General features: G+C 41.1%; 2 protein-coding genes across 3 annotated transcripts; one reads left to right on the top strand and one right to left on the bottom strand.

The window, feature by feature from the left end:
* Nucleotides 1-3,475: 3,475 nt before the first annotated feature.
* On the top strand, nucleotides 3,476-17,550 carry LOC101465227 (cysteine-rich secretory protein LCCL domain-containing 1-like). 2 transcript variants are annotated; one of them, XM_076876942.1, is made up of 15 exons: nucleotides 3,476-3,766; nucleotides 4,123-4,420; nucleotides 10,920-11,038; nucleotides 11,528-11,660; nucleotides 12,010-12,125; nucleotides 12,490-12,590; nucleotides 14,387-14,548; nucleotides 14,632-14,692; nucleotides 14,807-14,873; nucleotides 14,959-15,089; nucleotides 15,205-15,248; nucleotides 15,332-15,404; nucleotides 15,657-15,726; nucleotides 16,010-16,143; nucleotides 16,265-17,550. In XM_076876942.1, the coding sequence occupies exons 2-15, from the start codon at nucleotides 4,154-4,156 to the stop codon at nucleotides 16,314-16,316; spliced, it is 1,530 nt and encodes a 509-aa protein (XP_076733057.1). In that variant the 5' UTR covers nucleotides 3,476-3,766; nucleotides 4,123-4,153; the 3' UTR covers nucleotides 16,317-17,550. The 2 variants fall into 2 exon arrangements, with proteins under 2 accessions (XP_076733057.1, XP_004565147.2); XM_004565090.3 differs by having other exon boundaries at nucleotides 3,476-3,783.
* A 1,602-nt stretch (nucleotides 17,551-19,152) lies between these two features.
* Nucleotides 19,153-21,144, bottom strand: LOC143413750 (uncharacterized). Its single transcript, XM_076877160.1, has 3 exons — nucleotides 21,037-21,144; nucleotides 20,530-20,622; nucleotides 19,153-20,325 (listed from the first exon to the last, which is right to left on the bottom strand). The coding sequence occupies exons 1-3, from the start codon at nucleotides 21,139-21,141 to the stop codon at nucleotides 20,197-20,199; spliced, it is 327 nt and encodes a 108-aa protein (XP_076733275.1). The 5' UTR covers nucleotides 21,142-21,144; the 3' UTR covers nucleotides 19,153-20,196.
* Nucleotides 21,145-27,634: the final 6,490 nt, after the last annotated feature.

Here is a 27,634-nt window from a genome sequence, read left to right as displayed (position 1 = left end):
GCTGAAAAAGAGAGAGAGAGAAGGAGAGAGGGGAGCGATATGGGAGAGGTGTTAGGAGTTAAAGAGAGGGAGATGGGGGAGAGGAGAGGATTAAGATGGAACCGAGGTGGAGGAACACAAAGTAAGTTCAAGTGAGGAAAAAGTAGTGTCCCTTGTGCGGAAACATCAACATGATGTTGAGACCGATTAGTTGAAAAGCCGAAGCAGCCAGTTCCGCTTCTTCTTCTTCTTCTTCTTCTTACTTGGCGGAATCTCTGGCAGGCTCTTAACCTCAGTTTCGAGTTCAGCCACCTTCACAGTGAGCATTTTCTGTTTGTCTCGTAGACTTTGCAAAGATTCCTGCACAGACAATGCAGGCGGCTCCTCTTTTTCTTCTTTTTCTTGTTGCCTGGTGTCTTTTTCTTTCAGAGGCTCCTGCAGAGACATTGCAGTGGATGGCAGCGAGTCCTCTTTTTCCATCTTCATCTGTTCTCCAGTTACTTTTTCTTTCAGAGGCTCAGATGTTTGCAATTCATTTGCATCAGTGGAATTTTGTTCTTTTGGCTCCTGTGTGATTTTAAGGTAGGACGCTTTGGCCTCTTTCAGCTCTTGGTTAAGAGACTCAACCTTCAAATCATGGAGGGCCTTGTTGGAGCAGAGCTGGGATTTCAGGTCACTGATTTCCAGGTTGAGCGTCTCCTGCTCCTGCATGTGTTTAATAAACTTGATTTATTGATCAAACTTGCTTGTACTGTGAGGTCCTCCCTCCACATACTCATACCTGTGTCAAACTGTCCAGTTACATGTTTATAAATAATATATTGGCCAAATTTCCATATGTTTTTGACCTGGGGGTAGAACTGATTATAAACAGGTAAGAAGTTCTTATGAACTTATGACATAAACCATTATGCATTTAAGGTTATCCTGTTTGTTTTTTATTTAAGAAGAGAAGTTGTTCCACTGTGCCAACATCGAGGGCCGTGTCTGTTTCTCTTCTTGTAGGTCATGTCTCCTGGCTCAGAGAAAATCCTCTTGCATGAAACTGAAGAGGCTGGAGTGCATAGAAACTGCACTGCAAGTTGGAAGAGGTGCGGGTATATGGTCTTTAAAAGCCATTAGTTGTCCTGGAGTGGATCCTCTGTCCAAGGAATTAAAGGATGTATCATGTATCTCTGTACTTCCACTGTGACTGTCCTCACTCACATGGCTATCCAGCAGATCCCACAGACCATCACCAAAAAGAATAAACAAATTAAATGGCTGCACATTTTGTAGAAAACCTTTTTTTTTTTTTTTTTTGGAGGGGGGGGGGGGGGGGGGGTCTAACAAAGGGATGGTTTGCTTTTAGTGTGGCTTTACTGGAAGTAAAATTTACTGGAAGTTCGACATAGTGTAAATCTCAATAACAGGATGTGCAGTTCTTAGCTCGCATGTAGTTGAGCTTGCATCCATTAAGACTGAACCACAGCAGCAAAACTACAAAAAAAAATAAATCAACATTTCAGTGTGTTAATTCATTATGTATACTATTTATATACAAAAAGTAAAACTTGTTGTCATTAGTGAGGTGTACGAAGTAACAATTTATCTATGATAGTTTTTTCTACTATCAGATAATGACCCAAAGCAAAGCAACTGGATGCAGAAAGGCTTAGCAGTAAGGAAACAAAGCAAGTAGTGCTGCCCATGCGTTCTAGATTTCAGGCGGTCATTAACTGCAAAGGATTTCCATCAAAGTGTTTAAAAGAATCCTAATATTTACAGTCATATTAGTTTGTTCAATTACTTTTGAGCAGCTCAAAATGTGGGGCTGTGTTTAAAAATGGATCAACTACTGAAACAGTCAATGCAATACTTTTGCCAAATCCCTCAAAGTAAAGCTGAAAATCTGCACTTCAATCACATGTTGATTATTTGATTTAAAACCCACAACAGTAACTGGTGTAGAGGCAAAATTACAAAAAATGTATCATCCAAAATCTTGTAAATTCAGGTTGCATCAATGTTCTCTCGTTCTCTGAATCTTTAGTATAGGGCCAAAGAGAGCTGCTTGGAGAGTTACTTCACAAGAACCATATAAGGAGTTTGTTTATACTGCCATTGCCTAATGGCAAGAAACTTGAAGTTCTCAATAAGTCACTACATACTGTAACAGAGGCTTTTCAAAATTCAAGATTCAAAGCGTTTATTGTCATGTGTACAAAGAAAAGCATTTCTCTGTACAAGCTAATTCTTTTTCTGCTGTCCACACACAGATGTACAAATAGATAAATACAAATAACATGAATAAATAAATGGGGACAAAAAATATAAGTATTAAATAGATATATGTGCACAAGAGCTATGAGCTTAATGTGCGTGTTTTATATGTGAGATGACCTGATGTGCAAAAATTATTATCACTGTTAAAATAAGTCAGCTGTTCGAGATCTCTGGATCTTTTTCAGGTCTTAAACGCTCCGCTATATCCAGGAGGGGGCAGCAGATACAAGCAGAGGATAACAAAATGCCTGAAATCTCAGCGAAACTTAAACTGTACACTTGTTGATAAAAACCTTTGTAGTGATGTCATGTTTATTTTTGGCTGGATTTAACTGAAGTCAAAGCCCCGTTTACACGATATATAGTGTTTGTATAATAAGAAATGAATCATTTTATGGTAACAACTTCAGATGTAGACTTGTGAGAATGATGGCCAATAAACAGAAAAGTCATTAGATCCTATTTACCTTGGCCTGGCATGTGGGCAATTTTAAATAAACCAACTACAGTCCTCATGTTGCATCGACATGTGTTGCAGCATATCATGTAGCACGTAATATAAAAAAAGAGATACAAAAATAGTGGATCCTGGGTCTTCTAGTTGCAGTGCGGGTACCATATTTCAAGCTAAATGCCTAAATAATTAGCATCATTTTACCCGTCTATCAACGAAGGAGGCGTGGCCTTTGTTGCCTCATTATTGCCACATTTTAAAAATTATAATAATTTATCAAATGATGAACATCGGGAACAGAGAATGTCTGCTTAAAGGAAGCGCGCGCACACATACGCAGCGCACAAACGTTCACAGCTGTTCTAGTGTGTGTGTTCAGGCAGATGAATGCTGTTCTTAAACATAGCAGTGAAGCCTCCCGCTCAAACACCGCTCAATTCAAAGTTTATGCAGAGTGCACATGATCAGCATCTGTTTTTCTTTGCTGGACACAGATACAAAGGATGGTCGGTATCTTCTTATATAGGAAGCCATGACTGAAAATCCTTAAATGCCTCACAGCACACTTTTACCACATGATAATTATTGTTTTTCATCGATACAGTTTCAAAATGTGCATAACATGTGAGTGGGCCGTTCTCCTAACGTCCTTCGTGTCACCTTCACGTCACTGCTGATACGATCAGGTGCCTCCTCAAATAGATCGTTCCTGGAGTTCCAGCACGCCCCTGCCGGCGTGTGGATGTGCAAGTGAGGGTCTGTGTGAGTGTGAGCGAGTGGGTGCGCAGAGGCGTGGTCCGTTGCGTTGCACGTTGCTAAGAGCAAATTTGGCATATAAGCGCAAAATGCGCAGCAGTCCGGTGCAGCCCGCTGCTAACGGTATCCAACAGGTAGCTGAACACACTTGTGAGCTCTCTGTCCTGAGTGGATGTTGCAGAGCTGTAGACCGGACTGCTTGCGCTCAGTCCGTGTGATGGATGGATTTAAAGGCTCCTTGGATTGGAAAACTGTCATTATCCAGTGAACGACAGACGGCTTAACTCTAGGAATATTACACCTGGGAGAAAGGTTGGCGCAATTTAGAGGTACACTGGCACTACACTTAGCTATTTAAAAAAAAACACTTTATTTATATTCCCATGGCAGAGAATACCTAGAGAATATGTGTTTATTATTCTTTAGTACTTCTCTTCTTATGTTAAAATATGTTATCTAAATAAACAGTTAATATTTTTTTCTTTTGGGTATATTAGCACATGCAGTAGTACTGTAGCTTTTTAGTAATGGCAATCCCATTAATAAGTAAAGGAATGTTATTAATAGGAGCTGTGATATAAGAGCTAAAACAAACATTTTGATTGAGCCCTCAGGCTTTGCTCTCACAGTCTGAGGCAGGCTAATAACCTGCACTGTCTGTCCTGCAGTATTCCTCGCAGCATCAGTGTTTTCCCCATCATGAGGAGGTCTATTGTTTTCCCTGGCTTGCTGAGAGTAGCGATCTTGTTCCTTTGCCTGAACACGACCATCCAGGCCCTGGCCCTCACCAACTCCACCCGGCTCGAGTCCATCCTGAACAAGTATACAAACAAAGATGAGGAGTGGTGGAGGGCCAAGCCTAGAGGGAGGAGGGCCATCAGCGAGGGAGACATGCACCTCATCCTGGACCTGCACAACAAACTGCGGGGTCAGGTCTACCCTCCTGCTTCCAACATGGAGTACATGGTGAGCACCGAGCACACAGCTATCTGTAGGCCAAGTGCACTGTGGAATATTTAACAGTTCTTTCTACTGCTTAAAAGGATAAATAGTACTAATATTAATTACACTTTGAAGTTAGAACTCTATCATGAATATGGGGTCGTGATTAAATTTAGTACTGATAACAAGCATGCTGTCCCTCCTTACAGTAATCGCTAATGAAAGAAATGTGGTTACGTTTTGGATTTGTAAATGTGTCAATATGCTGTGTGATGTATGACAGGACATTAAGGTAGACTGCAATTAAACTTTTCATTGTTGCTTTTCTGAAGCTAAAAACTCCATAGCTCTATAGCTTACGTTTATAGCTTGATAGTCTATGTAGATTTATTTCTTACCTTCTTGATAAGTGCAGTGGTTCAGTTCAATTTTATTTAAATCCCAACAACAGTTGCCTCAAGGCTCTTTTTATTGTAAGGTAGACCCTGCAATAATGCATACAGAAAAAACCCTAACAATGAGCCCCTATGAGCAAGCACTTTGGCGACAGTGGGAAGGAAAAACTCCTGTTTAACAGGAAGAAACCTCCAGCAGAACCAGGCTCAGGAGGCGCAGCCATCTGCTGCGACCGGTTGAGAGAAGACAGGACGAAGACCCTCTGTGGAAGAGAGGCAGAGATTAATAACACCTAATGATTAAATGCAGAGGGCTGTAGTGGTGATTATCTCTATCTGTTAAGTATTAAGGCTTTGTTGACCTTTCAGATAGCTTCCTACTTGTCTGAAAGGTCAGCTTTCAGCTAGTTTTAATCACTTAACTGTACAACATAACTGTTCAACCTGATATGATGGCATGTAATAGACGCACCAGTCCACCATGTAGATTTCATGCTTTGGCTCTCCAAAACATGAAATGAATGCAGAAGTTGCAGTAACAGCAGGGGGAGATATTTTATTTCAAGCCAACACGAAAATAATCATCATTTACATTTATATGTATATAATATATGTTAGCCTCCCAGCTTTATAGTAAGGACTCATACATTTGTTACTCAGTACCAACTTTGTGGCTTTAAATATTTTATCTCTCCCTGCTGGTAATGCAATTTCTGCATGCATGTATATTTCACATTTTGAAGAAGCAAAGTGTGAAATGGACACAGTGGATTGGCATGTCTATTATACGTTTTGCCGTGATACCGAGTCGAAGTGTTTTTGGTCTTCATAGTCTATAAGTTTTCTTTGTCTTTCCCATAAGTCTCTGACAAATGATATGGATTACTTTTACTAACATCCACTTCTAGAATTCTGTGCATCAGTTTTGTTGAGTGATATTCTTGTACAGATTTGCAGGTATGTGGGTATGTGTGATGCACCTGTACAGTTAGTCTGTGGATGGACATCACTAAGCAAGCTTGCTTAAGTTACATATAGTCTGTATTTACAAATAGCACACCATATAAATGATGCATCTTTATAGAATAGATTAGAAGCAAGGTCTCTTTCCAGCTATTCTTTCTAGTTACACTAAAGTGTTTTTCATAAAAAGGCACTTTCCTGACTCTGCCAGCTAAAGACATCAGATTAGGGAATGAAAGAGAGAAAACGAGCTTTGCAGGCCAAAGCCACCGTCTGGCTTGCTCCACCTCCTGTCTCCTGTTTGCCCGCCCTTGCTGACCCTGGCCCAGGTCCAGCTCTCACCCCCGCAGTGTTTTCCTGCCCTCTACCTCAACTATCCTGCCCTCCCTCCCTCCTCTTCCTACTGAGCCTCTCCTTGCTCTATCCCTCCATTTCTCCTCTTGCTGAGTCTTTTTCTCAGTCCTACTCACTTGATCGTCAGCCTCACAAGTTCTCTCTCAGGCTTTTCTTTAGCATCCTCCACTCTGTCTCACAAACTCATCACCTCCTCTTTCTTTCATCGCACCTCACGCAATCCCAAGCCAGTATTAGTTTTTATTTGAGCCTTCGCATATCTCATAGTGCACGGTGGTGCCAGTGTACACTATTTTGCCAAAAGTATTTACTCATCCGTCTTCACACGCTTTCGAAGGGTTAAGGTTAGGGTTTAATATCATGTCGGCCCACCCTTTGCAGCTATAAATGCTTCAAATCTTCTTGGAAGGCTTCATCTCAAAGGTGTTGAGGTCAAAATTCTGTGCAGGCCAGTCAGGTTCTTCCACACCAAGCCCACTCCTCCATGTCTTTATGGACCTTGTTTTGTGCACTGGTGTGCAGTCATGTTGGAACAGGACAGGGTCATCCCCAAGCTGTTCCCATGAAGCTAGGAGCAAAACGTCTTGGTACGCTGAAGCATTAAGAGTTTCTTCAAGGAGGTGAGCCCACCTTATGAAAAACAACCCCACACCATAATCCCTGTCCACCAAACTCTCCACTTGACTCAGCTCGCTTAGCCAAGTATTGTCTCCTAGCAACCGCCAAACTGAGACTCATCCATCAAATTGCCAAATGGAAGAGCATGTTTTGCCACTCCAGAGAACAAGCTTCCACTGCTCTACAGTCCAGTAGCGACATGCTTTACATCACTGCATCAAACACTTTGTATTGTGCTTGGTCATGTCAGGCTTGGACGCTGCTACTTGGTCATGGTGACCCATTCCATGAAGCTCTCCGTGCACTGTTGGTGAGTTAATCTGAAGGCCACGTTAAGTTTGGAGGCCTGTGGCGATTGACTGCAGAACGTTGGTGACCCCTGCACACTGTGCCTCAACATCCACTGGACCTGCTCTGTGTCTTTTAGTTGGCCTACCACTTAGAGAGTGACTGGAATATCTGAATTCAGTGAATGTGATGAGTGAAAGGAAACTTTTGGCGATACAGTGAATGTTTTACGTGGACTAATCCAATGTTTCTTTAGCAGTGGATATTGTTACTTGTGGTGATGTCGTTGTAAGAAAGAGGACTGATGAAAGCCAAGTATTTAGTTTTTCAACTGCAGGATTTTGGTGCTTTTTTGAAACTTCCTAAACGTTCCCCCAATCAAAGAGACTTTATATAGTAGGTTGTATAACAAGCATACTGCTACGCATACCTTTAAATAGAAAAGGATCTATTTTTGTTTTCTTCTTCAGTAATATTCTCTGCAGCAGTATTCTTTCTCCCAAATGTACTGCTGTAAGAATGCAGATCTTGCACTTGCACTCTGTTGCAGAGGTGGTGCTGGCCAATGTCTGGAAATGGGGCTGTAGCTGAGAAGCTTAATGCTCTTTGGAATGCAAAAGAAGACTGCTCATTTTTACGGTGACCTTTCTCCAAAGGCCAGCAGTCTATCTTCTCCTCTGCTGGATAATCAAGGGGGGAAAATAACAAATGGGGAGAATAATGAAGCGACACAGACCATTACTCTCTGCAGCAGAAAACAGAAAAGGTTGAGATTTGTGCGTTGTTGATGTCTAAGATCAATGCAGGGCAGAAGTGCCTGATAGTCAAAATTTCCCAGACCTCCTACAGCTTGTCTGATTCAGTGTTATGTGTTTGTTAACCATTAAATAAAAGTATTTATTTTTTAGGTTTAAATGATCTAAGTACCTTATTTCCATCTGTGCACTGTGGCTGTGAGAAGACAACAATGTGGCACTGGCAGCCAAATACGTGCAGACTGCATTCTGCTGTTACATTAATGGTACAGATGAAAAAAGTCGTGGAACCCTTACACCTCACTGAAACAATGCTCTATTTTTCTAAAATCCTTGCAGTATAAAGCTTGTCTATCAGAGCTGCGTGCCTGTGCTGTTCCACACACGTGTATGGAACAAAGAAGTTTCATCTACAAAACTCAACAATATTGGTCCTCCTTACAAGAAGTGATAAACAAGAGAAAAGCTCCTTAATGGGGACAGAAGGATAGTTCAAATAGTGCAAAGAGTATGAAGGGAAACATTAAAGCATGTACAAGTTTGAGATCAAGATACAACAGTATCTGAGCACACCATATGTTGCTCTCTCTTAAATCATCAAATTAAACTAAATGAAGCATTGTGGGATCATTTTGACGGAACAAAAGGTAGACAACCTTCAAAGAAGAGCTTTATAACCTCCTTCAAGCCTAGTAAACTATTCCAAAAACTATTTGAAGGAATTACAAGAAGAGCTTTGAAGCTGTGTTAAAGAATAAAAGGGCAAACCTAATATTTATTTTTCAAGTTTGTAAAATTCTGAAAAGCCAGTCAAATGAAGATTCTTGCCTTATATATTGTATTTTTATTTGTTTTTGCACATTTCAATAAATCACTGGGTTTATCCCCGGGGCCTACTCAGGACATGGAGAGATTATATTTGTCAGCTGGCTTGCAAACGATTAGGTTTCCCACCCCTCCACCCCCATTATATCTGCAGGAGGTGGCCAGGTTAGGGAAGTGTGGGCTTCTCTGCTGGTTGGCTGGGTGGATAGATGGTGCTGCATCTATCTCTCATTTTCTAGTTAAAAAAACAAAACGAGGTGGCTAACGACTTTTGTGCATTATTCCATATCATGTCTTATCACACATTACTGCAACATGCTCTCAACATGGAGTTTTAATATTGTATGAATACTTAATTTGAACTGAAAATACATGAGAATTCTAACATTTACAGCATCATGTTAAGAAAACTTTGAAAACGATGCCACACAGGTAATATTAAAGAATTCTCTATGTTGTATATCTATCAGCCAAAGCTGGACTGTGGCCAAAAATCTCCAGTCCAAATATCACTTTTCCACTCAGGCATGAACAACAACTAGCACTACAGTGTGCAACAGTGTGTTAGCCTTAGTCTAAACATATGGAACGTATTATGGTGGTCAAAGCAGTTACAACTCAACACTTAAACATTATCCTATTAGTTTTGACGCGCGATAGCTCTAATGCAACTAAACAGTATGCCAGCAGACTGCACACTGCACCTATTCTTCTCCCTCCCCAACAGAGTCAACAGTAAATTAACTTTGCCGCGACATTAAAATTGCGCAGCCCCCAGTCTGCTCTCTTTAAAATAAGAGGTATGGGAGTAAGTTTCAGGTATTTTCAGCTGATTTTCTTAAGCTTCTCTGGAAAAGATGGCATCAGTCCTTAAAACAAAAAGTCTCTGTGCTCCTGTGTTTGTTAGTTACTTTCTTTTTTGGGGGGGTCTTTGCTTTTTCTAACTCTCAGATTGTTTTATGAGGCCAGAACTTACTGGAAACAAGCTGAAACAACTGCACTGAATAGTAGCACAAAGCTGTCAGTTGATGTGGTGGTCTCTCATGTGTGTGTCTGTGTGTGTTAGAGAGTGTATAGGCCTCGTTTTGACCATATGGTGTCAAATTTGCAAGAGGCATGCATACAGCCACAGTGCTTTCAAGTAAAGACCAGGTCAATGTTTGAGGTGAAATGAAATAACACTTCACATGAAGTTTGTGTGGTTAATTTTAGATCTTTTTTTTTATGGCAGCCTCAAATCTCAAAAAATGGGCCCTTTTGGAAAGTGTAAATCATTAAATGCAATGATTTACAAATGTCATAAAGCCATATTTTATTCACAATTGAGCATAGAAAACATATCAAATGGTTGAACCGAAGAAAGAAGTATTTGATCATTTTTAATTTGATAACAGCAACATATCTCCAAAAAGTGGGACAGGTCAAGAAAAGGCTGGAAAATGTAAGTGGTACTTAAGAAAACTGCTGGAGAACATTGTGTAACTAATTATGTCATGAAACTGCTGTGTGGCAAGCAGTGTGTCCACCCAAATGCAAGACTTGGAAGGCAGGAATGAATTAAAAAAAGCAGCTTTACTGCTCTTACGTGCAAAGCTACATAGTATTCCTGACTGCAGAGCAGGACCAGGGACACAGATAACTAGAAAACATGAATCAGGGAAACATACAGCCAGAATGCAAGAGTAGAATCAGGACAATAAAAGTCGAGACGAAACGGGTGGGAAACACAGCAGAAACAAATCAGGACTAACAAGAGAGGGGAAGGCAGACAAGAGACTATCAAAATAAAACAGGAAATACAATTAACTCTGAGACAGAATTAAACGTGCAAACTTGACAAACACTAAAGACGGACACAGAGACAAGACTGGAGGAAGAGAAGGGAACACAAAAGGGAACTTAGAAACATGTCATCAACAAAACAAGGGGCGAAAGGCATGAAATAACAAAAAGTCATAAATACAGAGACTTTAAAATCAAACCACTAACAGGAGACTATAAACCCAGAACAAATCAAATCCCCCCCAAAATGTAAATCCATGTAAATTAGGCTGCAGGAAATGGAAAACCTCTGTGGTCAGATGAAACACATATTACGTTATTTCTTTCAAATCTTAATAGCAATAAAATATTAGCGGCCCTAACTTTAAAAGGAAAACTTCTAAGTACATTTTTTTCAAATGCAGTAACGTTTTTATCCAACAACCTGTCTGTGTGTGTGTGTGTGTGTGTGTGTGTGTGTGTGTGTGTGTGTGTGTGTGTTTCTTGAAATCTTTGTGTGTGTTTCTTGAAATCTTTGTGGTGAAAAATGCGTGTGCTCCTCAGGTATGGGATTACGAGTTGGAGAGAAGTGCAGAGCACTGGGCTCACACCTGCAGATGGGAACATGGACCGAGTCACATGCTGACACAAATAGGCCAAAACCTCGGAGCACACTGGGGCAGGTGCGTGCAGGGAAGTGTAGCAATTAAAATATTCTGTCCTTTCTGTGTCACATGTTTGACAGCTCTGAGCTAACGCATCTTTGTCTCCAATACAGTGTATTTAAAGTTAAATGTACACTTTTAAATGCAGTTTAACAGCTCACATCTTAACCCTCCAGTGCTAAAAAGTGGTAAAGTAGAGTCAGTTCTGTCTTGACATCTGTAAACAATTTCCTACTCAGTTTATTCAGTCATTTATTTTGTGTCATAATGAGTAAAAATTGAAATCTGTTTGTAAACCTCTGTAAATTTTATTTAAGACAGGAGGATGTTCGTTAGCTAATGACTTGGGATTGACCAGCTTTAAGCCAATCAGGTGGTTTCAGTCAGACCCCCAATGTCAAACCAAGAAATCTTTCATCTCAAGTTCAGAATGGACTTCAGGAGTGGATGATGTGACAGTAGCTTCATCCATCTATTATACTTTTAACACTTTTTCTATCACATCAGGGACCGGCCCCCAACCTACCATGTCCAGGCCTGGTATGATGAGGTGAGGTATTATAGCTATCCCTACGCCCAGGAGTGCAACCCACACTGTCCATTCAGGTGTTCGGGACCTGTTTGTACTCATTATACTCAGGTAATTGTCTTAGAAGTTATACAGTCACTAGTGATCATATGTTTCTTTTATTTAACAAAATCATATTTACTGGTATATAAATATCTGGGATATCAAAAGTTCTTCTATTTAATTGCAATTACAATTTGAGGAATGAGCTAAATTTAACCAAGAAAATTTGTGCAACTAGGTTGTTTATTTGCTTTAAAATGAATATTTATTGATAACTACTCACAAAACTGAGTAAAATATGACATTATATAACTGTGAATGCGTACTACAACCCATAATTACCACTGCCTTTTCTGTTACATGATACAACTCTGTTCACATCGTCTGTTTTTGTGTGTGTGTTTTGTTTTTTGTTTAGTTGGTGTGGGCGACCAGTAATCGCATTGGCTGTGCCATCAACGTGTGTTACAACATGAATGTGTGGGGAATGATCTGGGCCAAAGCAGTCTATCTGGTCTGCAACTACTCCCCGCCGTAAGTTTTCACCCAGGACATGAACACATTAGAAAATGTTTCCATGCTGCTTCAGTGAAAGAAGAGAGGAGTCAGAGGTAAACATCATCATTTGTAATGAGTGAGTCGCTCACGACACAGGTCTGTCATCAGCAATCACAAAAATGATTAAGCAATAACAGAAATTTACAAAGGCCAGAAGGCATGCAGTTACTTTATTAGATTTTTGTTCCTACTGCGTACATATTTTAATTTCTTTACATGGAAGAAAAGCTAAGAAATATACAACAAAAGGTTCTGCACTTCCTGGCAGGTTACAACTGTGATAAAAAAAAACAGTATTATCATTTCTTTTGTTTGTTTTCTTGTTTGTTTGTTTTTCCAGAGGCAACTGGTGGGGTCATGCTCCATACAAATATGGGACTCCCTGCTCTGCTTGTCCAGCGAGCTATGGTGGGGGATGCAGGGACAACCTCTGCTATAAACGTGGGTTATTGCCTATTTCTTTTTGTACATAACTCATGTGTTATTCACATGTTTATTATTATCTTTATTGTATTTTAGTCATTTATATCACTGTGGAGGTTTCCCATGATTTTGACCATTTATACTGAGCCAATGTATGTTTGCACAGTTAAATCAAGAAGAACTAGATAGGTAGATTAGAGATTAGATAAAACTTTATTAATCCCTCGGGTGGGTTCCTCCGGGAAATTCGGTTTCCAATAGCACAGCACCGACAGAAGTTACAGAATGTGAGCAGAAATATACCATATATACACACATATATAAATATAGAGCATACAAAAGGGATAAATAGAATAAATGGGAATAAGAATACAAGGGAATTGCACATTTCAAGTATTGTGAGTCTATTGCACCGTTGGATGTGAACAAAAAGTATTGCACAGTGAAGAGGCACTACAGCTTAGTTGTTCCCCCCTCCTTTGTCCTCCTGTTTCCCCTCCCTCTCCCCTCCAGAGAGGAGTTAAACAGTCTGATGGCGTGTGGGACAAAGGAGTTTTTAAGTCTGTTAGTTCTTGTCTTTGGGAGAAGCAACCTGTCACTGAACAGACTCTTCTGGTTGTTAATGGCCGTGTGCAGAGGATGCCCGGCATTGTCCATAATGTCCATCAGTTTCTTTAATGTCCTTTTCTCTGCCACTGTCACCAGAGTGTCCAGCTTCATGCCGACCACAGAGCTAGCCCTCCTGATCAGTTTCTCCAGCCTGGATGAGTCCTTCTTTGCTGTGCTGCTCCCCCAGCACACCACAGCATAGAAAAGTACTCCAGCAACCACCGACTGGTAAAACATCCTCAGGAGCTTCCTGCAGATGTTAAAAGACCTCAGCCTCCTGAGGAAGTACAGTCGGCTTTGGGCTTTTTTATACAGGTGCTCTGTGTTGCATGACCAGTCCAGTTTATTGTCCACCCACAGCCCGAGGTACTTGTACTTGTTGACCACCTCCACCTCCTCCCCCTCTATCTGAACCGGCAGTGGACCTGCTCTAGACCTCCCGAAGTCCACAACCAGTTCCTTAGTCTTTGAGGTGTTGAGTTGCAGGTGGTTTGTGTGACTCCATGCGACAAAGTTCCTCACCAGACTTCTGTACTCCTCTTCCTGATCATCCCAGATACACCCCATGATGGCCGTGTCATCTGCAAACTTCTGAATGTGGCATAATTCAGAGTTGTAGCAGAAGTCAGAGGTGTACAGGGTGAAGAGAAGAGGGGACAGCACAGTTCCCTGTGGTGCTCCTGTGCTGCTGACCACTGTGTCAGACGTGATGTCCTTCAGCCTGACGTACTGTGGTCTGTCGGTGAGGTAGTCGGAGATCCAAGCGACCAGGCAGGGGTCCACCTCCATCCTGTTCAGTTTCTCCTGAAGCATACAGGGCCGGATGGTATTAAAGGCACTGGAAAAGTCAAGAAACAGGATCCTGACCGTGCCTTTTCCTGTCCTGGGCATGTTGTACCTGTGGTCGGAGGAGGTTGAGGAAGAGCCGCTCTAGAATCTTCATAAGATGCGACGTCAGTGCCACCGGTTGGAAGTCATTCAGCTCATCGGGCCGGTTCCTTTTGGGAAGATGTCTTCTATAGGGCGGGCACTCTCCCCAGTCGCAGACTGAGATTGAAGACTCGTTGTAGCGGCTCCCCAAGTTCAGCAGCACACGCCTTTAGCATCCTAGGACATCCTACTACTACTAATACAATCAGAAAAGTGCACAGAAAAATTTATTCAGCTCCTAAAAATTGAATAACTGCAACGGACTGTGTTTTCAGACGGAGGTGTTGACAGGCATCCGGCTCCTGAGATTGAGGAGACCAATTACATTGAACCCGAACCAGTAAGAGACGGAGAGCCCCGACCCAGGGCCCAGGCACCAAGCACCTCGCCCAGTGACAACCTGGAAAGAGACATGGTTGTCAGCACAGAGCAGATGTGTAAGGATGAACTCCTATTACTATAGCTCCCTGAGTAACAGATATGAATACAATATTAATACTGACGAGTTTGTGTACTTAAGGCCAACAGGTGGACTGTGAGACCAAGCTGAGGGATCAGTGCAAGGGAACAACCTGTAACAGGTAGAAGATGATGTGTATAGATGAACTTATTATCATTAACACAGATGATTAGTAGAAACAGACTTGGCTTCAGTACCACTATGATCTTCACTTTACTGTGGTTTCTGTCCATAGATATGAGTGCCCACCCGGTTGCCTTGAAAGGCCTGGAAAAGTAGTTGGGACTGGATACTATGATATGGTAAAAACTCACAAGTAACAGCACTCGATGTATTCTTTCATTTATTATTATTTTGTATAAACCAATCTTTGCGTGATTGATCCAGCAATCCAGTGTGTGTGGAGCTGCGCTACACTTTGGTGTTATTGACAATGATGGAGGATGGATCGATGTGACCAGACTGGGCAGAAAACAACATTTCACCAAGTCATACAAGAATGGTATTCAATCCATTGGGTATGACTCGGCCTCTGTATTTATGTCTATTTATTAAGCTTCATACTTTGGCTGTTTAATTGTGATGGATGGCTATAATACATCAGGCTTACTGCCATTTTTGTCAACTTTACAGGAAAAACAGAAGTGCAAATTCTTTTAAAGTTGAGTCTGTGCCTGGTAAGAAGTTCATTTCTCATAGCCACAGAAATACTGCAGCATATTTGTTTTGCTGTGCTTCATCAGCTGTTTTTTTTTCCCAGTCAAGGCAGTAAGATGTGATACCACTGTGGCGCTTTTCTGTCCTTTCAAGAAACCTGTACGACACTGTCCCAGGTAACGTGTGTTGATTACAGCTATGACCTTTATGACCACCAAAGGTAAAAGTGGTGTCACTACTGTCTGTATACATACATTTTTGTGCATCTTTGAATTTCTGTCTTAACAACTGGTGCGTACTTTATCATTTATAGTTTTCTTCCTCTTTTCTTTTCTTTTCAAAAACTGGTTTAAATTTGAGCTGATTAGTCAAGTTTTGTCTGGAAACAACGGGCTCTTTGACCTTACCTTAGCTCTGGCTTTTCCCAGGTTGTATTGTCCTAGGAACTGTTTGCGTGAGAGCCAAGCACGAGTTATTGGGACAAAATACTACTCAGATGTAAGTTTTTGCATTATTGTCCTCACTTTGGGTAACAATAATAATTTGTTACTTAACTTATAAGATAAACCAGAAGACTTCACACTCAGATATCAAATGCATTGCATCTGTAAGGCCTGAAGTTAATGCAGCCTTAATTACTGTTGCAATTCAAACCTCTGCTCAGTTTTTAACAACACAAGCAGCTGCATTTGATAATGTGAACACACAGAGTGCCACAGTATAATGCTGATAGGTTAGAGGTGCTTTTCTGCCTAACGACTCATTGTCTTGGCCCATCCAGAAGTCGAGTATCTGCAGAGCGGCCATTCACGCTGGAGTGATCAAGAATGAGTCAGGAGGTTACCTTGATGTGATGCCAGTGGACAAGAAGAGGCATTATAGCGGCAGCTATCAGAATGGCATCACCTCAGAAAGGTAACATCTCATGCAAGCGTGGAATTTTATTGTGCGTATTTGATTGGCATGTAGAGAGATGTTTTGTTTTAAAGGTCCATGCTTTTCATGTAACGTGTCCTTTTTGCTTTTCCTCTTCCAGCCTAACAAACCCCACAGGAGGAAAAGCCTTCAGAGTGTTTGCAGTCATCTGAAAACCACTCAAAAGACAAAGTACCCTCAAATCCAGCTTCATCCACTTCAAATCCAGCAAACCTACTCATTATCAATTTACAACCTATAATTATGTACATTCCTACAGTGAGCACATCAGTGTTACTGATACTGTCACTAAAAGTGTAACTCAAGGCTTTGCTTCTATCTTTGGCCATGACTGAATCACTGTCCAGTAATAATGTAGCAAAGGATGTTTGGCAAATGATGTCTTCTGTCTCATATCTTTCCCTGAACATCTTGAGCTGACCATAGACATGATACCACGACAAGCTGCTTTTAGCTTTCAAAGCTGTGTTTAAAGCATCAGATTTATTACCTTTCCAGCAGCTTCATGACATTTTAAAAAGACTAAAATCAGCTGTGTTTGCTGACTAATTTAAAAAGCGCACGCATCACATCTATATAGAAAAAAGGAAGGTAAAACACTGTTTCAATTTAGTCAGTCCTAGGTGTGTCTATGGAGGAACAAATTGGCCATATTAACATAATATAAGATAATGAAGTATAAAATGACAAAAGAAAATCCAAAACATATATATGTTATTACACATACTGTCTACAAATCTTAAATACAGAGTCCTTCAAATATGCAAAGTGGGTTCCTCATGGCATAAATGTATCAGTTTATCACAATGCTGAAGTCATATTGTCAGTTTAACATGTACAGAAAGGAATTTTAAATAATGATACAATTTTGAATTAACATCAGAGAATCGTAGAGTTTACATAAAGACACAATACTTTGAGAGTCATTCATCACTGGCACAGAAATTATTATTCGTTTCGGTTTTCTGATACGTCTGGTTGGGGTCTCCAAATATTCTGTCTGGTTATAGTGTTAATATACACACTTAACATGGATATTACATATTTTTGTATATAATGTTGTAAATAATACTGAAAACATGCTTGCTATTCTCCTCTTTTTAATGTACAATTTAACAGCCATGCAAGTCAATGCACAGTAATTGCCACAACAGCTTCTGTATGCAGAACATGCATCTGCCCCTCAAGCTTTTATATTCGCCATAGAGTGAATATGTTGATATGACTGTAAATATTGTATGTGTGCATGTGTAACAGATATTTTTATATTTTATTCTGCATTCCTAGCTCTTGGTTTTGTTTTGTTTTTTACATTTTTATAAGTGGACCTGGCTGGCCAGGAATGCGCATGGCATAATCTTAATTCCCAAAAATTCTTAAAAAGTATTAAAAATGTACAAAAGTATATATTGTGTCATTCTCTGACTTTATTAGAGACTTTTGTGCTTAAAAAACATTCAGCTTGAATGACTCAGCAACCTTGTAGTGTGTAAATCCTGCTAACCCCAAGTTAAATCTGCTCCTGGGTTTACATTGTATTACATTACACATGTTTTCAGTTCTTGCGCACATATGGTTGTGAACATGTGGCTGAGTGGCCACATTATTTTAATATCAGTCCCTTCAGCTTCCAGATAGCCTGAGGAATGCAGGCATTAACATTTCAACATCATCTCAAATTCAGCTGCTGAGAAAACTTGAGAGAAGTTTCTTTCTCGCAAATTGTGGGTGTTTCCAGGTACTGAAGGGAACACGGAGGAAGAGAAAAGTGCTTGTTTCAGTTCCAGCCAGTAGATCTTATCCACCGGCTGGCTTATGCGTGTTTTAAACATAAGAAAAGCACTTACTGAAATACAGAATTAACAACAACCTGTCAATCTGACAGGTTTTGGTGAAAGAGGGTGTGTGCAAAAAAGAATAAACACATAAAATATTATTTTTGTTAATACTTTAAATTGTTTTGTGTGTTTTTTTTAAGTTAATTTTGGATTCATTTGAAGAATGAAAAGAGAAATCAAAAATATCCCATTTCCAAATGCCACAGAGGAAGTCTGGCATTTAGCTCGTGTTAAAGGTTTTATCTTTCGCTCGCGGTTCTTTATCACTTCTGGTTTTTAGAGTGTTTGATCTCAGCTCTGTGATGTCAATGTACTCAGGCCCCCTCGCTGTGCTAGCAGCCACATGCACAAAGACCAACTTTGTGTTTTGTTGATCTCGATCGGTTCACTTCCCAGAGTGCATTTCCGCTCCTTCCTCTGGACTGGCGCTGGGTTTTAAGGCTCCGGCTAAAAAGTCCCGGTCAGCAACCTCTTAAAACTCCTAAAAAGCAACACACACTGCACTCATATAGACAAAGATGCACAATTATATGAGGAAAACACGCAAAACACTGCTTTACAACAAAAGTTTTAAATCATGCACACAGACTGGGTACAACAGAACTGCTGCGAGCTGCACCTAGAAGTAGACATGACCTCTTTCAGAATGTATAATTACATGAAACAGCTATGAAGCAAGATTATAACCTGCTTACTGGGTTTGGTCCAGGTATCCTGGAGAGAAAAGCCAAGCATCACAGTGCTGTTAAAATTCACAGGACTCTGTTGCAGAGGTGGCCGCTGGTGTAGGACCTCGGTGAACTGCTCGAGTCGGTTACTCAGCTTGTCAGTCAAAAACAGGCCATTCAGTCAGTCATCCACTGTGCCAGTCAAATAGATGCTTATTTGGGTCAGACAAATAGCCACCGTTTAGCCAAGCAGTCTATTAAGCAGTAGAGAGGCTTTTTAGACAGTCAACCAGACTGTCAATTAAGCAAAGGTTGGACATCTGGTTCTTTAAAGCCAAGTGCATCATATTTGAAATATTTTCGAGATTTCAGACTCCTGCATCAGCGATGTGATACCCCCACCAAAAAGGAAAGAAATTGAACAAAAAAAATTAAACCCCTCAAAAATTAAATGATATGATTTTTTTTACCTATTTGTTTTATTCAATAAATGGTTCAATAAACACTCAATTTTCCCCAAAAAAGGGTAATTTTCTGGCTATTACATCATGGTTTAGCCTTTAAAGGCCTACTATAGTGTTTAGAAATGTTTAGGAGCATTCAGTATGAAGTGGCAAACATTTCAGCCAACTCACACACATTAACTTCACTGCATTTGTACATGTCTAACATAATATGTAGAGTACCAATATATAAAGAGGGATCATTTTGCTTTGTCAGTGTAATTAGAACCAATCGGTGTTTGAGTTACTGCCAAAAACAAACAAAAACTGTCTGACTGCTTCACTGTAAGAAGTCATCTATAGAATCTACCCAATAAATCTGAGGTAACAGTTTGCATTGACTTTTTGGGGTAGATTTAGTTCAATATATTGTGTATAAAATAACTTCAATAAAAAGCTATGAAATACTTAATTAAATTGGGTAAAATTTACCCCATATTTATGCATACATTCAACAGCTACTTACTCATTGAAATTAGGTCAAATTATCTCTTGTTTGCTAGTTGGTAATACCTGATAATTAGTAATAAAATTTATTTATTATCAGTTGATAAACATTACCTATTCATATAAGGTAAAATGTACCTCCCCAAAAAAGATATTCAAATGGTTCCTCATCTCAAAATACAGAATAAAGTGCAACACAACAGCTAATGCAGACAACACTTTCAAAGGCCACTCAGTCCATTTTAAAAGCCAAAAGCACAGAAACTCTACAAGGTTGTTTCTGTGCATGTACGTTATCAAACATATGGATAGATAGAACAGAACACTAACACCAACATGCAATAGTTTCTGTGCTTGCTGTCAGAAGAAAAATTACAGCTCCATCAAGCTATGTCCTCTGGGAACAAGAGGGGAAAGGTGTGTGCATTGCATAAGCTTATTTTTGTTGTTCAGTAGTTTGGCCCCGTCAAGTTCCAAAAGCAGTTTTTGAAAAGTGTCAGATGTGTTCTTCAGCTCCTTCGGATATTCGAGGTTGAGGGCATATATCAGTCCCATCAGCAGTACACATGCCTTTGTTCAGCTTCCACATCCCTCCATCACTTGGTTTCCCTCAATCACAACGGACACATCTGATGGATCCTCCTCAGCCATGATGTTGTGGATCACGATCACCTTCATCATATTGTCTGTGTAATCCTCACATTCCTACGTGTTAAAAAGAAAGAAACAAAAAGCATGCACACGTTTTATTTTATTTAAGATGCTTTTTCAATATATTTCAGTTGATCTAAAGAGGGGAGTGGACAGAAGATGAATGGAGAAGGGGAGAACAGGGGATAGGGGAGGACAGGAGAGAAGAACATTAGGATCCCTTGAGTTAATAAGTAAACTGTTATCAATATGACAAACCTGGCAGTCATGAAAAAGATCTTCTTGTCTTTCCCCGAGGTAGCTAATGAGGCAGCAGATAAGGAGATCCCTTTTCTTCTCGATGCTCTGTGTCTGTAGGGAGATACAATTTAGTGAAAAGACTAAGTCGAGTGATTTACTTACATTAAGACTGAATTCCTTAAAAACAAAAACATGGCTGATGCCTCTCTCCAGCTTTCAACAGGTGAGAGTCTGGGTACACCCTGGACAGCCAATCACAAGGAAACATAGAGACAGACAGGATAAACAACCATGCACGCACACACTCAAACCTAAGGACAATTTGGAGAGACCAATTAACCTAATAGCCATGCTCTCTGACTGTGGGAGGAAGCCGGAGTACCCGGGGGAACCCACACATGCACAGGGAGAACATGCAAACTCCATGCATAAAGACCCTGGGCCGGGATTTGAACCCAGGACCTTCTTGCTACCCACTGCAGCCCTCCATAATTACATATTTGTGAAAAAAGTCAAATAACATACGTCATTCAAAGTGTCCAGCAGAGGTCTCATCTTGGAACCAGCAGCTCCTCCTTTGGCATCCACAAGATGCAAAAGACCTGGTGTGTACTCATCAAGTTTCAGCATGAATGTCTCCACCAAAGAAACTGTGGTGATGCGTCTGAACTCTTCGATGAGCTAAGAAGTAAGGGGACAAAAAAAATGACATTTCAATTTGTTGACATTTGTTTTTTGGTGGATAGGAATAGTTATCTCACATACTCACCTGAGCCTCAGTGAATAATGCTGGCCACCTTTCTTTTAACTCACCCACAGAGGGGCAGAGGCTGACCACTCCAAGTCTTCGGCTAGAGAACATTTTATTCATTTTTTCTGCAATTATCTTTGCGTTGTTTTTCTTTGTTATTTCATAAATTAATTCCAGCCTCTCTTTCTCCAGTGTCTCTTGGGTTTCTCCAGTAGGATGCGGAGGGAGATAATTAACCTCTGCTTTTTTGGGCTTTTTTACATTCTTTGATGGCACTGCATCAGCTGGATGCTTCCTTTTTAAGGCATTAATTTCAATTTCCGGGTAAGAAAATTTTCGAGATCTTAGCTTGGCACGGTAATTGTGCATCTTGTTTTTTATGCGCTGCTGCCAGCCATATAAGCCGGCAAATGATCCTGGCTCCTTAAGACACGCAAACTTTGAAACCAAGGCTTCAGCCACTGAGAGGATCTGCTGATTGGTTGGGTAAGCAGTGTACAAAAAAATTACTTTTGCAAGGTCTTGCATTGTTGCTGATTTAACACTGGCATCCATGAAAGGTCTTCCAGTGTTGCGATATGAGTTGTTTGCCTCAGCGAGGATTAGTTGTATGTCTCGGGAAAACTCCGGTACTTGAAATGGCACTGGCCACGCAGCAGGGCGACATGAATCAGGGAGAATGATGGTGTCACTGGACCTTGACGATGCGCAGTCGGACACCTGTGAGAGTGCATCATGACTGGCAGGGCAGATGTCCGTTTCAGTAGTACTTGCAGGATGGGTGCTCACTGAAGTCGAAGAGTTCAATGCAGACGATGATCCTGATTCACATACTGGTTGTAAGTCAAGGGTGATTACTGGCTCAGTGGCCTTGTCATACAAGTCAGCAGTTGAGATGACACTGAAAAACTGATTGTCAAAGTCTTTGTCTTGGTATAACAGTCCAAATTCCCCGTGTATCCCCATCCACTGTATTAGGAATTCCTGTTGGAAGTGTCAACTTATGAATGCTGTGTTCTTCTAAAACGACTCTTAACTGGACTGCCATTGTTGTTTGGTTTGTGTTTCCTCAGCTGTAGAGACAGAAAGAAAAGAAATTGAGACAGGTTATTAATAGTTGATAAGCTTACATGCATATATTTTCTTCATTATCTTCTGCCAGAGAAATAAAAGCAGAGATTTAGTTCAGTAGAATTTTGAATAAATAATTTTTGATTGTCATTTTAAGAAGAGGGAAATAAGGGCAATAGAATAGGGGAGAGTTGAGTATGCATCACATACTTAACCCTCAAAGTCATCTATATAAAGGATGAGTGGGAGTTTAAGTTCGTCTTCACACCAAAGGCCAGCACTGACAGTGTTGGCCTTTGGTGGTTGTAATCGTGGGTATGATACGCAATCATCGATTGGTGTTTTCTTGCCATTGTCATGAGGATGTTTCTACACCCAGTCTGCCTCACAATCCTTTTAATGAATCGATGTTTGGCTTCAAATCGCATAGTCCAGAAATGTACAAGTGGCCCGTAAACAGTTGTAAGCAAAGGATAGTGCTCGAGAAAGTGATGTTTTGGTCTCAGTTTCTCCTCTGGGAACACTTCTAAATATCTGTAACGGTGTTCTGAGATCTTACTTTGCATGTATCCTATTGTGTGATCTGTGTGGAGAGGAGCCATGACAAGCTCAATAACATCTTTCAGGGTCAACAAAACCTCCCAAGCAGGCTAATCTTCTGGTACTTTGTCACCAATCATGAGTGGTATCATTCTCAACAAACACCAGTTTTCGTGTGCATTACCTCCTACACTTTTTCACGCTGTGAAATTTGGGGCAATGGGTTGTGGACAGTTTGTTTTGTCACTCCATTTGTAAGGAAAGCAACGGATGGAACGGTTGAGCTGCTCAAGAGATATGTATTTCTTCCTGATTACTCTGTCTTCCATCAAGACAGAGTGAAATTTCAACAGGTATAATCCCTTCAAGCAAATCATGCAAAGCATCTGGGGGATAACCTGATGAAGCATGAAAGTGACTGAGTCTGTCTGAGATTGGACACTTGTCTTTTAACTCCACAGTGGTGAGCTTTTGCAAGCTCAGACAGTGCTGCTTTGACATGGATGGCATAGTTGGACTTAGTCCGTAGAGGAAACAGTCCTTCTCCTACTTCATGCTCCTGGATCTGTGACCTTTCGCCAATGCAAAAGCGACAGAAATGTGAAGCTGAAAAGCTTTCAACAAACCCGCCTATTGAGTGACCGCCAAGATTGTCAGCGACCCTTGACCACTTTGCCCAGACTTGAAACAAAAATACCATTATTTTCAAAGGACTTCAAATCTTTGAGCAGTGGGTCCAAAACTTTTGCATAGCCAAACTGGTTGACATCATTTGCCTTGCATAAAATGGTTAAGTAGATGGAAGTCAGTGTCAATCTCAATGCGGCAGGTATGTCTGCAAACACCCAATACACAGCTGTGACTTTATGCTTCTTGCGGGATGCTCCCAGAGGGTTACATATCTCAAAGTCATCTATATAAAGGATGAGTGGGAGTTTAAGTTCGTCTTCACATAAAAAGCTGTTTTCTCTTAGCAAAGATCCATCATTAAATGATTTGTATTCCGAAGAGACATAAGATGGCCTTTTGTTTTGTAATATTGTGTTTTAAATGTGTCTGTTGTCCACAAGTTGAGATAATAATGGGAGGATTGGTATATACTGAAATGTTTTATTATCTGTACTATCAAGTATGTACTCAACAGGTTCAGTCAATGAGAGATGCTCCTTTCTAAATTGCTCTCTCCTGAACTGACTGCTTAAAGGCCCTTCCACTCTTAAAGCAGCACAGACAGGGCTTAGCCAGCAAAGGTCTTTGACCAGTTCTGAAATCACTGAGTCTTTCAATGTACAGCCATGTTTTCTCAAAGTGCTCAGAATTATTTCTTTAATGACGGGACCAGATGCAGATGCTGTAAGGAAATGAAGTTCCTCTACTAGTTCGTCAATGCATGAATTGGAGACATTGAAAATGCTCTCCATTTTCAGGAGGAGTAGCCCCACTTTCTTAGTAATAATTGTGTCCTCATCCTCCTCAAGGACTGAGCCACATTCATTGTCATCGTCAACAATGTCACATTCTTCATCCGGGTTCTTTTGGTATTGATGAAGAACATTAGTCTTGAAATCTTCCAAGGAATGTGGGTTGTGTTTTCTACTCTTGTGGCTGTGGAATGTTGTGTATTTGTTAACCTTATAATCACAATCCTCAAAATCACATGGCACAGTTTCAAACTTTTTTAGATGGCCACCAAGATGTTCAAAAAACTGCCTCTCACTGTCGAAAGAGCATGAATTACAGACAATGCACGTGAATGAAAGGATGTTGCCTGGCTGGGATGACTGTGAATGATGCCTTGACAATTGTGTCCTTAATGCACCCCATGTCTTGACAGTGCAAGGGCAGTCTGCATGAAGGCAGGGTATGGAGTGGACTCGACCAAAATGCCCATGTATTAGCCTGACGTGTTTCAGCAGGTCTAATCTTTTTGTGGTTGTGAAGTTGCACAACTTGCATTTCCAGTTCATTTTCCCATAACTGAGGGCTTTGTGTCATGGTCCGGGTGAGTACAGGGTTTTTCCACTCCGCTGGGCTCCACCTTCAGGCAGAGACTCCAATCAGCTTCCACACCTGGTTCCAATCAAGTCACCAGCATATATGACCAGCATTCACAACAGACCTCTGCCAGATCTTCTGCTAACACATGACCCACCTGGCAGTCGCGTTTCCCAAACTACTCACATCTCCGCCTGGACGCTGGTTCTGTCATCTGGTTTCTTCCTTTCCATCATCGGACTACACCTGCCTGCCTCCCTGCCAAGTCCCTCACTCCAAGCATATTCTGGATCCTCTCTGGACACTCCTCACCCGGAACCCCCTGGACACCCCCTCCTCGCATGACACTTTAAACCTGCAACGCTGACTGCGTACCTCCATCCAAGCCGCTGCCCCTTTTTTCCATTCCCCGGATCCATCCGTGAAATCTAGCACCTAGCCATAGCACTCAGAGTTTCATGTTCACAGTTTGGCCTCACAGTTCACAGTTCATAGCATTCATAGTTTCCTGTTTTGTAAGTTCACTAGGCACTTGTAAATAAAGCACTGTGTTCACGCCCGTTTGCCTCCCTCTGTGTCTGCATTTGAGTCCACACCCACAGCCTGGCCCTCTCGGCCGTAACACTTTGGTTAAGATTAACCACAGGGATGGGTACCGGTGTCCGGTGCGTTCTGACATAAACGGTAGTAACCAGACCGAAAAGCAGCGCACATTTCGGTGCTTTATTTCAGTGCTTTTTTTTTTCCTGAGCTGTGATACACTTCTAGCCAATCATTTTACGTTTCCCAGGATAGTAGGCGGGGCCAGGTACGTACGTTCAGTTAGAGCAGAGCTACAGATTAAAAATGTCCAAGGCGAAGCGGTCAAAAGTCTGGCTGTACTTCACAGCAAAATATGCAAACTCAGCAGCCTGCAACAAGTGCTTTAAGCTGATACTGTGATACTGTCAAAGGAGGTAACACCTCGAATCCGATGAAACACCTGGCGACGCATAGCGTTTTTTTTAAAAGCCGAGAAATGCGCCGTATTTGATAGCTTGCTGCGAGACCTCACACTGTGCACGTTGGGTGGGTTGCCAGTTATCGGACCCGGAGCAACATCCCCCAAAAACCCGAAGAATAGAGTCCTGGCCCCTAGCCCTGCCAGTGTAGCAGAAATGATGAGCAGCCGTTCTTCTCTGTGTGAGTCGCTTAATGTTGTTCGAGTGTAATTTACGTTGAGTAGGCTAACCACGTTATTACATTAATGCATGTAAGGTGAACTAGCAAACATCATCATAGCTACATGCGGCTGTCCTCTTGTTTGATGGCAGATACTCCCTTCACCCTGGCCAAAAAGGCTAAAATGACCAAAGAAAAAGTGGAAAACAGTTAAACATGAGAGGTTTTTGGACAAAGTTTGTGTTTTTTTTCCATTGTTTAAGCACTGCTTCCAGCCAAGAGTGATACCATATATGCCCCATAGCTGCAGAAAAGGCTAACATTGTTATCTTTTTACAAAAAACAGCTGAACATGAGAGGTTTTTGGACAAAGTTTGTGTTCTCCATTCTTTAAGCACCAGTTCGAGCACCGTTTAAGCACCGGCACCGTTTCAAAAGTACCGATTTGGCACCGGTATCGGATAAAACCTAAACGATACCCATCCCTATTTATTTCATTTAGAAACTTGCATACCTATAAGGGATACACTGGGGGTGGGGACGTGGGTGGGTGCGTCAGCCCTAGAACTGGTAACAGAGTCGTCTATCAGTGAGTCTCTGCTTGTAAAGGACACACGTGAGGACCTGAAAAAGAGGGCAAATAGTTAGTGTCCACATACACAGATTCTTCATGCAACAAAAATAAGAAAATACATTACACAAAGGAAATTTTCAGATATGTACCTGGTTACAAGTTATTTATCTAACCTCAAAATTTCTCTGAGTCTCTTTAATGAAGGTAGAAATTAGGTGAATATTGTTCTTCAGTTTTTCTTTGCTCCTCTTATCTGAGAAGTCTGTCTGTCTGTTATACTTAACATGTCTGACACCCATACTGAAGACAAATGGTGGGGGTGTAGTAAGGAAGTTGAGGGAAGCAGACAACTCCACAGGAAGAGTCTTTTGTCTCTTTGAGGACTCTGGTAGGTAGCAAGGGAGTGTGAACCTTAAAGTGTGAAACAGCTGTGTACTGCCTTTTGTTCCTGGAGAAGGTATTTAACTGAGAGCCATGCTGGGCTCAGGGAGACTCTGCTGACCGTCTGTCCCGCGGTCATGCAGGGACTTCATCAAGCTTGCTTGTCTGTTCTTTGTGTGTTTGATTAAAGAATGTTAGCTACCGCTCACCGCTCGTCTGCAGGCTTTATTTAAATGGAAAACTTCCACAACAGGCACAAAAAAGCTTTTTGCTAAAAAAAAAGATTCAGAGCAGAAGTTTTTTGCACTGCATTTTAAAATGAGAACATATTGCATTTATTTACAATTAAAGACACAGAGCAGGAAGTGTGTTACTGTTTTACATCCACAGACACACAAGAAAAGAAGCAGGCAACATGAGGTCAAGTTATGGCAATTTTATTTGTGTATTTCAGTTTTTAAAAAACAAACAAACGTCCCAAGAAGAAGGATGGGGTGAAAGAAAGGTGGAGAGAGGGGGAAGGAGGAAGAAACTATTGATGCTGCTGAGTCAGTTCTTTCTCAGCAGTCTGCTCCAGAATCCCCTCCTGTCCTCGGGTTGCTTTTCTTTTGCCTTCAGGTTTTGTTGAGCTGCTCCTCGGCATCTTTAAA

This window comes from Maylandia zebra, linkage group LG18, assembly GCF_041146795.1.
Source record: "Maylandia zebra isolate NMK-2024a linkage group LG18, Mzebra_GT3a, whole genome shotgun sequence".
In the NCBI taxonomy this organism is placed as follows: Eukaryota; Metazoa; Chordata; class Actinopteri; order Cichliformes; family Cichlidae; genus Maylandia; species Maylandia zebra.
This window is presented reverse-complemented; position numbering and strand designations above follow the sequence as displayed.

Bases quoted from the DNA above. Each gene is read 5' to 3' on its own strand.
- LOC143413750 (XM_076877160.1), bottom strand. From the start codon at position 21,141: ATGCTGAAACTTGATGAGTACACACCAGGTCTTTTGCATCTTGTGGAT. The intron at 20,623-21,036 runs GTATGTTATTTG...ATCTCCCTACAG, and splicing joins TGCTGGACACTTTGAATGAC to ACACAGAGCATCGAGAAGAA. The intron at 20,326-20,529 runs GTTTGTCATATT...TTTAACACGTAG, and splicing joins ATCTTTTTCATGACTGCCAG to GAATGTGAGGATTACACAGA.
- LOC101465227 (XM_076876942.1), top strand. From the start codon at position 4,154: ATGAGGAGGTCTATTGTTTTCCCTGGCTTGCTGAGAGTAGCGATCTTG. The intron at 15,090-15,204 runs GTATGACTCGGC...TCAACTTTACAG, and splicing joins AATGGTATTCAATCCATTGG to GAAAAACAGAAGTGCAAATT. The intron at 15,727-16,009 runs GTAAGTTTTTGC...TGGCCCATCCAG, and splicing joins GGACAAAATACTACTCAGAT to AAGTCGAGTATCTGCAGAGC.